This window comes from Bolinopsis microptera, chromosome 9, assembly GCF_026151205.1.
Source record: "Bolinopsis microptera isolate Bmic1 chromosome 9, MBARI_Bmic_1.0, whole genome shotgun sequence".
Classification (NCBI taxonomy): Eukaryota; Metazoa; Ctenophora; class Tentaculata; order Lobata; family Bolinopsidae; genus Bolinopsis; species Bolinopsis microptera.
In genome coordinates this window covers 16,157,031-16,169,145 of record NC_087080.1, presented here as the reverse complement: position 1 = coordinate 16,169,145, position 12,115 = coordinate 16,157,031, and the positions used below count along the sequence as shown (strand labels likewise).

At 40.4% G+C, this 12,115-nt stretch overlaps 1 protein-coding gene across 1 annotated transcript; it reads left to right on the top strand.

The window, feature by feature from the left end:
* Positions 1-2,622: 2,622 nt before the first annotated feature.
* LOC134820544 (involucrin-like) lies at positions 2,623-11,905 on the top strand. Its single transcript, XM_063830977.1, has 8 exons — positions 2,623-2,724; positions 2,891-3,281; positions 3,420-3,531; positions 3,637-3,750; positions 7,906-8,031; positions 9,403-9,516; positions 9,849-9,983; positions 11,626-11,905. The coding sequence occupies exons 1-8, from the start codon at positions 2,663-2,665 to the stop codon at positions 11,880-11,882; spliced, it is 1,311 nt and encodes a 436-aa protein (XP_063687047.1). The 5' UTR covers positions 2,623-2,662; the 3' UTR covers positions 11,883-11,905.
* The last annotated feature ends 210 nt before the right edge of the window (positions 11,906-12,115 follow it).

Here is a 12,115-nt window from a genome sequence, read left to right as displayed (position 1 = left end):
GGCCATTTTATAGCCTCCCCTTCAAAAAGCCCACAATCTTTGTTTATTACTACTACTACTACTACTACTACTACTACTACTACTACTGCAACTACTACTACTACTACTACTACTACTACTACTACTACTACTACTACTACTACTACTACTACTACTACTACTACTACTACTACTACTACTACTACTACTACTACTACTACTACTACTACTACTACTACTACTACTACTACTACTACTACTACTACTACTACTACTACTACTACTACTACTACTACTACTACTACTACTACTACTACTACTACTACTACTACTACTACTACTACTACTACTACTACTACTACTACTACTACTACTACTACTACTACTACTACTACTACTACTACTACTACTACTACTACTACTACTACTACTACTACTACTACTACTACTACTACTACTACTACTACTACTACTACTACTACTACTACTACTACTACTACTACTACTACTACTACTACTACTACTACTACTACTACTACTACTACTACTACTACTACTACTACTACTACTACTACTACTACTACTACTACTACTACTACTACTACTACTACTACTACTACTACTACTACTACTACTACTACTACTACTACTACTACTACTACTACTACTACTACTACTACTACTACTACTACTACTACTACTACTACTACTACTACTACTACTACTACTACTACTACTACTACTACTACTACTACTACTACTACTACTACTACTACTACTACTACTACTACTACTACTACTACTACTACTACTACTACTACTACTACTACTACTACTACTACTACTACTACTACTACTACTACTACTACTACTACTACTACTACTACTACTACTACTACTACTACTACTACTACTACTACTACTACTACTACTACTACTACTACTACTACTACTACTACTACTACTACTACTACTACTACTACTACTACTACTACTACTACTACTACTACTACTACTACTACTACTACTACTACTACTACTACTACTACTACTACTACTACTACTACTACTACTACTACTACTACTACTACTACTACTACTACTACTACTACTACTACTACTACTACTACTACTACTACTACTACTACTACTACTACTACTACTACTACTACTACTACTACTACTACTACTACTACTACTACTACTACTACTACTACTACTACTACTACTACTACTACTACTACTACTACTACTACTACTACTACTACTACTACTACTACTACTACTACTACTACTACTACTACTACTACTACTACTACTACTACTACTACTACTACTACTACTACTACTACTACTACTACTACTACTACTACTACTACTACTACTACTACTACTACTACTACTACTACTACTACTACTACTACTACTACTACTACTACTACTACTACTACTACTAAATATGATAGCATTCCAAGAAATTTTTTCAGTTTATAGCAAGTTCGAACCGTCTGTCAATTAGGGCGTTTTTAAGGAAGCACTGGCGTCCAGGATGAGGATATCAAAACAAACGTGAATTTGGAAAGCCAACTGTCTGGCTGCGTGGCGAGTATAACAAGTAATACTAGTCGGTATAAGGGACCGACTAGTTCAGAGTTTCCTTCTGCTTCGTGATCTCACGAAACAGAAGAGGCTGTCATCTCTACACCCTAGCATGTTTATACAGATCTTATATAGAGGATATATAGATTACAGATCTTGCTTCGTTAATTACCTTGTTTAATTAATAATTAACAATTATCTCCATTGTATGATGCAGGCTGCATTTTGTTTTTCAGAGTCTCATTCTCTATACACAGTTAGTAGTACTACAGTTACAAACATTTGAACCAGACATAGGAGCTGCGTAATATATACATATATGCAAACGAAGTGTAGTGTCTGTATATTTCTCTCTTGCTCATCACGCTTTCTAGTGATGGTTTGCTCACTTACTTTCTCTACGTTTACTTAGTCTCTTTTCAGTATTAATCTTGTCTGGAGTACTCTAAATGCAGTTCTTTATTCCTTCTTATATCGCTCTATTACTCTACTACATTGCAATGCAAAATACTAATGATATTGAGCCACACCACAATTTTACATTAGAAGGAATTTAAGGATTTCATAACATATTTGTAGCGTTGGCAAGGGTTCAAGCTAGTGAACCCTATCTAGTAGTAGTAGTACTACTACCCTATCGCTTATCTCTTCATCTATCAGGTTTGGAATTTATTAAGTGGTGAGGAACCCATGACTTTATTTCTATATTATTTCTATATATGATCGGTTTAAGGTGGCACCCCCCTCTATATAGCATAGGACGATATGATCGGTTTAAGGTGGCACCCCCTGCAAATTTAAATGTATTCTTACAATCGATAGTTAGTCGTATTCCCCAGAATTAAATTATACAATTATTTTATTGCACAGGAGCCCCATTGTGTGCCCGGTCCTTGTGTGCCCGGTCCTAATTAAATCCTTATTATGTTGGATTAGCGACACACTGGGATTTGTATTTGCGTCGTATAGCAACAGAGCGTTAATCTATTAATAGAACAGTTTCAGTATCTGTTTATACTCAGCACTAGTTTAGTCTTATCTTTCGTGATTTTCTAAGTTTTGTGTGTAATTGTTAAACAGAGAAATGCCCACACGGCGAGTGTCTTCCATAGATCCAGTAAAATTCGCGTCCGCTCAAACTTTCTGGTGAGTCCTTGCAAAAACCATTACAGAGAGTAAACATATTGGATAACATTGTCTGCTCACGTGTTATTCAATATTCATCTAGATTCACTTTTGTTTGATGTTAAGTAGTATATAAATATATAGCCAGCGGTTATAAGGGTGTAGGTTTAACATTCTACTTATCTAGGACTTATGCGGCTGGAAGAAACACAGCCAAGCCAACACTCATTGAAGAAATGAAAAGTACGAATTTCAAGCCCAAGAAACTGGACGAGTCTTGGGATTTGTCAGCTATAGAAGAGGCAGGGGGTTTGAATGAGAGCAAGGACGAGGAACCAAAGTCTGAAACTCAAGAACCTGAACCAAAGATACACGCAGTTCCCGAACAACAGGAAGAGAGTCACCCAGTTCCCGAACAACAGGGAGAGAAACACCCAGTTCCCGAACAACAGGGAGAGAAACACCCAGTTCCCGAACAACAGGGAGAGATACACCCAGTTCCCGAACAACAGGGAGAGAAACATTCTAACAGTGTCGAGTCTGATCAGTGTATTTGCAACGATGTGACACAAAATAAGGTAACTAATTCTTGTAACTTATCTAGATATTAGATGAAACCAGCCTGTAATTTTGACAGTTAGTACAGATAGTGCTACTACTAGCTACTACTATGTCTGAACTATGTTACGTGTTTTGTTATTCATTCTTTGTCTCAGGAAGTTAACCTAAAGAACAGCCAGGATGACCTAATAAAAAGGCTCATCGAAAAAATTGCCGAGCTGCAAAATAATTTGACTTATGGTGAGGTCGAAAATATTCGGCTAGAAGGTTTGCCCTACAAACAGTTTTTAATCCAAGCATTTCAAATTCCTGCAATTGAGAAGATTTCGATTGGTTTCATAGTACAGCTTAGTCTTAAAATTCGTCTGTCAGGTTGCGTCAATAAACTAAAACTGAATGTCTCAAAAAGTGAAACAGTTATGGAAGAGTGCAGGGATATGATAAACGACCTTAAAATGGAAAAGGAATCTCTAGAAAAAATAATAGGTGAAAGCTTCAGCAAACTGCTAATTGATCTGTTATCCAATTAACGTTAAAGTCTTATATTAATGCTAATAATATAATATAATAATGGCACTACTGCAACCCCCCCCCCCTATAGCTACCCCCAATAATGGTGATACAGCTGCCCCCCCCCCCCCCAATAATGGGACTACAGCTGCCCCCCAATAATGGTGAATCAGCTGCCCCCCCCCCCCCCCAATAATGGGAGTACAGCTGCCCCCCAATAATGGTGATACAGCTGCCCCCCCCCCCCCCCCCCCCAATAATGGGACTACAGCTGCCCCCCCAATAATGGTGATACAGCTGCCCCCCCCCCAATAATGGGACTACAGCTGCCCCCCAATAATGGGACTACAGCTGCCCCCCAATAATGGGACTACAGCTGCCCCCCAATAATGGGACTACAGCTGCCCCCCCAATAATGAGACTAAAGCTGCCCCCCAATAATGGTGATACAGCTGCCCCCCCCCCCCCCCCCCCCCCCCCAATAATGGGACTAAAGCTGCCCCCCTGTTGTGCCCGGACCTATGCTCCGGGTGGCAGATCCGAAACACAATAGCAAATTTAGTAGCATTCATTGTCGTATTGATGCATCTAGCAATAGTACCACCATGCAACACTCTGTCTTTAGACTTTTAGAAATACACTACAACATTATGCTTAATGATTATTGCATTTTTGTGAGTTTACATTTAGATCTAGTTTAAAACTGTCCAGTACATTTTACATCTACTGGCTAGTCTACTGGCTAGTCTACTGGCTAGTCTACTGGCTATTCTACTAGCTAGTCTACTGGCTAGTCTACTGGCTAGTCTACTGGCTAGTCTACTGGCTAGTCTACTGGCTAGTCTACTGGCTAGTCTACTGGCTAGTCTACTGGCTAGTCTACTGGCTAGTCTACTGGCTAGTCTACTGGCTAGTCTACTGGCTAGTCTACTGGCTAGTCTACTGGCTAGTCTACTGGCTAGTCTACTGGCTAGTCTACTGGCTAGTCTACTGGCTAGTCTACTGGCTAGTCTACTGGCTAGTCTACTGGCTATTCTACTGGCTAGTCTACCGGCTAGTCTACTGGCTAGTCTACCGGCTAGTCTACTGGCTAGTCTACCGGCTAGTCTACTGGCTAGTCTACCGGCTAGTCTACTGGCTAGTCTACTGGCTAGTCTACTGGCTAGTCTACCGGCTAGTCTACTGGCTAGTCTACCGGCTAGTCTACTGGCTAGTCTACTGGTTAGTCTACTGGCTAGTCTACCGGCTAGTCTACTGGCTAGTCTACCGGCTAGTCTACTGGCTAGTCTACCGGCTAGTCTACTGGCTAGTCTACCGGCTAGTCTACTGGCTAGTCTACCGGCTAGTCTACTGGCTAGTCTACTGGCTAGTCTACTGGCTAGTCTACCGGCTAGTCTACTGGCTAGTCTACCGGCTAGTCTACTGGCTAGTCTACCGGCTAGTCTACTGGCTAGTCTACCGGCTAGTCTACCGGCTAGTCTACTGGCTAGTCTACTGGCTAGTCTACCGGCTAGTCTACTGGCTAGTCTACTGGCTAGTCTACCGGCTAGTCTACTGGCTAGTCTACCGGCTAGTCTACTGGCTAGTCTACCGGCTAGTCTACTGGCTAGTCTACTGGCTAGTCTACTGGCTAGTCTACTGGCTAGTTTACTGGCTAGTCTACTGGCTAGTTTACTGGTTAGTCTACTGGCTAGTCTACTGGCTAGTCTACTGGCTAGTCTACCGGCTAGTCTACTGGCTAGTCTACCGGCTAGTCTACTGGCTAGTCTACCGGCTAGTCTACTGGCTAGTCTACTGGCTAGTCTACTGGCTAGTCTACTGGCTAGTTTACTGGCTAGTCTACTGGCTAGTCTACTGGCTAGTCTACTGGCTAGTCTATTGGCTAGTCTACTGGCTAGTCTACTGGCTAGTCTACTGGCTAGTCTACTGGCTACTCTACTGGCTAGTCTACTGGCTAGTCTACTGGCTAGTCTACTGGCTAGTCTACTGGCTAGTCTACTGGCTAGTCTACTGGCTAGTCTACTGGCTAGTCTACTGGCTAGTCTACTGGCTAGTTTACTGGCTAGTCTACTGGCTAGTTTACTGGCTAGTCTACTGGCTAGTCTACTGGCTAGTCTACCGGCTAGTCTACCGGCTAGTCTACTGGCTAGTCTACTGGCTAGTCTACTGGCTAGTCTACTGGCTAGTCTACTGGCTAGTCTACTGGCTAGTCTACTGGCTAGTTTACTGGCTAGTCTACTGGCTAGTTTACTGGCTAGTCTACTGGCTAGTCTACTGGCTAGTCTACCGGCTAGTCTACCGGCTAGTCTACTGGCTAGTCTACTGGCTAGTCTACTGGCTAGTCTACCGGCTAGTCTACTGGCTAGTCTACTGGCTAGTCTACTGGCTAGTCTACTGGCTAGTTTATTGGCTAGTCTACTGGCTAGTCTACTGGCTAGTCTACTGGCTAGTCTACCGGCTAGTCTACTGGCTAGTCTACTGGCTAGTCTACTGGCTAGTCTACCGGCTAGTCTACTGGCTAGTCTACTGGCTAGTCTACTGGCTAGTCTACTGGCTAGTTTATTGGCTAGTCTACTGGCTAGTCTACTGGCTAGTCTACTGGCTAGTCTACTGGCTAGTCTATTGGCTAGTCTACTGGCTAGTCTACTGGCTAGTCTATTGGCTAGTCTACTGGCTAGTCTACCGGCTAGTCTACTGGCTAGTCTACTGGCTAGTCTACTGGCTAGTCTACTGGCTAGTCTACGTTATATATCTGCCCTCCCTTTATATAATAGTGTCGCCGGTTGGGCTCTGCAACTGCTTTATTCTTGAGCACAACTGCACAAGTTCGCCATGTTCGGCTCTCTGTTCTGCTGTGCGATCGGGTGACAGGAAGATTGTCTTGTGCTTTTCAGAATTGCGAAGTTCCCTTAACTTTACTGATATCGCTATACAATGAACCAGCTGGATAAAGTTACCTTAGCAGGACGTACTGATCTTTTAATCTTCTTCCCCGAACGACTAGCTTCGATTCTGGGCTTTCGTCAAGATATTGAAACACAATGTTTCTACTTAGCTCCTCCTCTACTACAAGCTGTTTAGCTACTGTCTGAAGAGTTTCCTACGAGAAGACAGGGCCGAGACAGCTCGCAACTTGTAAACTGGCTGCTGTACGTTTTCTTAATCCAGCTGATTGAGTCATGAACTGTTTTTGAGAGATCATCTGTAAAATCTTCATCAAACTGAATGCTCTCCAGTACTGAGCTTCAATAACCCTTTTTTGAGAATCAAGAAGCCTGTCCTGCAGACCGATCAGATCTGACTGATATGCATTAACATGTGCATATTTCTAATAATTGTGTATAAGGATTCCTTATTAAGGAACGCACTAGTTGTTTAGCAAGCACATCCCTATCCCTTCATCAAGTCCTCCAGTTTAACTTCCTCTACTTGATACTGTTTACACTGTTTTAACATTTCTCTTATTTTCTCTGATAAAAGACTTTTGGATAGTCGGATCGAGCCAAATGTTATGGAATGGTGTTTGGCCATTTAAATTACGTTTGTCCTGAAAAATGAGAGTTCTAGCTTCTCAGATGACCGAGATATGAAGCATAACGAGTTTGTTCATTACGTGTGATCAGGTGATTGGGTTGAGGCTATATGCGCATTATGGGAATCGTGCAGAGAGCCCAATTACGGTGTCGTAATTGGGTAATCCTTGAGTACCCAATCAATTTTGCTAACGAGATAAACAAACTGCTTGATAACTTCGTCATATTAAATCCGTTTTGCACTATCTTTTCAGATTATATTCCGGATTAAATGACCTATTGCAATATGTTACAATGGAGTCTCTAACATGTTCCCTAACTTCTGCCCCCCCCCCCCCCCCGGGTACCTGACTTCTGCCCCCCCCTGTAACGTATGGGTACTGACTTCTGCCCCCCCCCCTGTATATAGTAAGATAGCACTCCACTGTATGAACACATGTCAATATAGATATAGATATACTACTAATAGTATCACGGGTTCCTGCGACTAGTAGTAGTAGTGATAATAATAGACAATTTAAATATTATGAAAAAAAGTTTAACATAAATGGCTTAATTGTAAACTATGTGGCAGTTAATACCATACCATTTTGTATAGAAAGATTAGAGCACAATTTAATGCGAGTAGAGCAAGAAAACAGAGACCTCCGGGTGGAGAAGATCATGTGGGAAAGTGAAAAGAGGAGATTGGAAAACAGCTTGGAGGAGGCACGGACTGAATCACGTGAGTTCTAGTGCTGACCCAATAATATTAGTATTACTCACTAGTAGTAACACTACTACAGTAGTAGTGTTACTAGTAGTGCTGTTACTAGTAGCAGTAGTGCTGTAATAGCAATATTAGTAGTAGTAGCAATAGTGTTTTAATAGCAATATTGGGGATATTGTAAACTGATTAAATTTGTAACAACCCGCAGGTTTGCTAGACAGTAAAAGTTATTGTAACAACCCGCAGGTTTGCTAGACAGTAAGAGTTATTGTAACAACCCGCAGGTTTGCTAGACAGTAAGAGTTATTGTAACAACCCGCAGGTTTGGTAGACAGTAAGAGTTATTGTAACAACCCGCAGGTTTGTTAGACAGTAAGAGTTATTGTAACAACCCGCAGGTTTGCTAGGCAGTAAGAGTTATTGTAACAACCCGCAGGTTTGCTAGACAGTAAGAGTTATTGTAACAACCCGCAGGTTTGTTAGACAGTAAGAGTTATTGTAACAACCCGCAGGTTTGTTAGACAGTAAGAGTTATTGTAACAACCCGCAGGTTTGTTAGACAGTAAGAGTTATTGTAACAACCCGCAGGTTTGTTAGACAGTAAGAGTTATTGTAACAACCCGCAGGTTTGCTAGACAGTAAGAGTTATTGTAACAACCCGCAGGTTTGCTAGACAGTAAGATTTATTGTAACAACCCGCAGGTTTGCTAGACAGTAAAAGTTATTGTAACAACCCGCAGGTTTGCTAGACAGTAAGATTTATTGTAACAACCCGCAGGTTTGCTAGACAGTAAAAGTTATTGTAACAACCCGCAGGTTTGCTAGACAGTAAAAGTTATTGTAACAACCCGCAGGTTTGCTAGACAGTAAGAGTTATTGTAACAACCCGCAGGTTTGCTAGACAGTAAGAGTTATTGTAACAACCCGCAGGTTTGGTAGACAGTAAGAGTTATTGTAACAACCCGCAGGTTTGTTAGACAGTAAGAGTTATTGTAACAACCCGCAGGTTTGCTAGGCAGTAAGAGTTATTGTAACAACCCACAGGTTTGCTAGACAGTAAGAGTTATTGTAACAACCCGCAGGTTTGCTAGACAGTAAGAGTTATTGTAACAACCCGCAGGTTTGCTAGACAGTAAAAGTTATTGTAACAACCCGCAGGTTTGCTAGACAGTAAAAGTTATTGTAACAACTCGCAGGTTTGTTAGACAGTAAAAGTTATTGTAACAACCCGCAGGTTTGCTAGACAGTAAGATTTATTGTAACAACCCGCAGGTTTGCTAGACAGTAAAAGTTATTGTAACAACCCGCAGGTTTGCTAGACAGTAAAAGTTATTGTAACAACCCGCAGGTTTGCTAGACAGTAAAAGTTATTGTAACAACCCGCAGGTTTGCTAGACAGTAAGAGTTATTGGCACTCCACAAGTTTGGATGTTATTGATGAGCTCAACCGTAAGATAGATGCGCTGAGCACGGAAAATACAACCTTGAATACCTTATATGGTTGGTAAACCGTTAATGCTCAGGATGAACCCCTTACCCCCTGCTCGGGATTATTAAAATTAATTAAAATTGGCTGGTTTATGAATACGGCTCCCTGAAAATAATTTAATTTGTATGGATATATTTATTATAAGCCATAAAGATAATATTCGTGAGAAAATCAAGATTTGATAGTATCTTTTTAATAAGTTTTCACAACCTTACTATCCTTAATTCTTATTATTGATAAGAGGAGTGCTTATTTATTAACATAAGCAATAGAATTAGACACACTGCTCCATATTAATGATACCATCCAATTTCCTATTTTTAATAATATATATAATTATCAGACAGAGCCGAAAAAAGATTTAGAGAAGTAGAAAAAGAGAAAAGTAAGTTGAGGGAGGAAAACAAGTCATTGAGAAGGGACAAGTTACGATTGGAGATGGAAAAACAGGATCTCCACTGCTCTTTAGCTGGAACAGGTGGGTCTACAGAAGTACGCAAATAGTTGCAATATACAGCAGGGTGCTATCTATATTAGTTAATTAACGACTGCACTTGCAGGGTGCTATCTATATTAGTTAATTAACGACTGCATTTGCAGGGTGCTATCTATATTAGTTAATTAACGACTGCACTTGCAGGGTACTATCTATATTAGTTAATTAACGACTGCACTTGCAGGGTGCTATCTATATTAGTTAATTAACGACTGCATTTGCAGGGTACTATCTATATTAGTTAATTAACGACTGCACTTGCAGGGTACTATCTATATTAGTTAATTAACGACTGCATTTGCAGGGTGCTATCTATATTAGTTAATTAACGACTGCACTTGCAGGGTACTATCTATATTAGTTGATTAACGACTGCACTTGCAGGGTACTATCTATATTAGTTAATTAACGACTGCATTTGCAGGGTACTATCTATATTAGTTAATTAACGACTGCACTTGCAGGGTACTATCCATATTAGCTAATTAACGACTGCACTTGCAGGGTACTATCTATATTAGTTAATTAACGACTGCACTTGCAGGGTACTATCTATATTAGTTAATTAACGACTGCACTTGCAGGGTACTATCCATATTAGCTAATTAACGACTGCACTTGCAGGGTACTATCTATATTAGTTAATTAACGACTGCACTTGCAGGGTCCTATCTATATTAGTTAATTAACGACTGCACTTGCAGGGTGCTATCTATATTAGTTAATTAACGACTGCATTTGCAGGGTGCTATCTATATTAGTTAATTAACGACTGCACTTGCAGGGTACTATCTATATTAGTTAATTAACGACTGCACTTGCAGGGTACTATCTATATTAGTTAATTAACGACTGCATTTGCAGGGTACTATCTATATTAGTTAATTAACGACTGCACTTGCAGGGTACTATCCATATTAGCTAATAAACGACTGCACTTGCAGGGTACTATCTATATTAGTTAATTAACGACTGCACTTGCAGGGTACTATCTATATTAGTTAATTAACGACTGCACTTGCAGGGTACTATCTATATTAGTTAATTAACGACTGCACTTGCAGGGTACTATCTATATTAGTTAATTAACGACTGCACTTGCAGGGTACTATCTATATTAGTTAATTAACGACTGCATTTGCAGGGTACTATCTATATTAGTTAATTAACGACTGCACTTGCAGGGTCCTATCTATATTAGTTAATTAACGACTGCATTTGCAGGGTGCTATCTATATTAGTTAATTAACGACCGCACTTGCAGGGTGCTATCTATATTAGTTAATTAACGACTGCACTTGCAGGGTACTATCCATATTAGCTAATTAACGACTGCACTTGCAGGGTACTATCCATATTAGCTAATTAACGACTGCACTTGCAGGGTACTATCTATATTAGTTAATTAACGACTGCACTTGCAGGGTACTATCTATATTAGTTAATTAACGACTGCACTTGCAGGGTACTATCTATATTAGTTAATTAACGACTGCACTTGCAGGGTACTATCTATATTAGTTAATTAACGACTGCACTTGCAGGGTGCTATCTATATTAGTTAATTAACGACTGCACTTGCAGGGTACTATCTATATTAGTTAATTAACGACTGCACTTGCAGGGTACCTAGAATCCCTCCCCAGATCCTCCAGCCCTGTCAGTAAACTGCACGAGGAGGAGCTGTGTAGCACGTGCAAGTGTCGGCACTCCAGTCCCCAGAGACTCTGTTCCACCTGCAAATGTGTTCACAAAAGCACTTCCCTCAGCGATGTTTGTCCGGTGTGTTACTGTAAATACTCCCAGTGTCCGAGAAGCCCGGGGAACGTATCCTATTCGGAATACAGTCCCATCCTCACAGACCTTTCCAGAACATTTTGAGGAATATCAAACATTACGAAAGTTTTCAGGAGTCAAATAGAACAGGACTGAAAAGCTTGTACTTGTAATGGTAACAAAGCTTGATTGATTGAGAAGCACTACCCAAAGGCATTACTCGGCACTAACACCTTAAAATCTTTAATTACAATCAAATATAAATATATGCACACAATGTATAAAATATGAATAATGTATAAAATATGATTATTATTATTATCCTGATATTTTAAATA

Coding starts and splice junctions, on each gene's coding strand:
- LOC134820544 (XM_063830977.1), top strand. CDS start 2,663: ATGCCCACACGGCGAGTGTCTTCCATAGATCCAGTAAAATTCGCGTCC. Junction 2,725..2,890: donor GCGTCCGCTCAAACTTTCTG/GTGAGTCCTTGC, acceptor CTACTTATCTAG/GACTTATGCGGCTGGAAGAA. Junction 3,532..3,636: donor CGAAAATATTCGGCTAGAAG/GTTTGCCCTACA, acceptor TTCGTCTGTCAG/GTTGCGTCAATAAACTAAAA.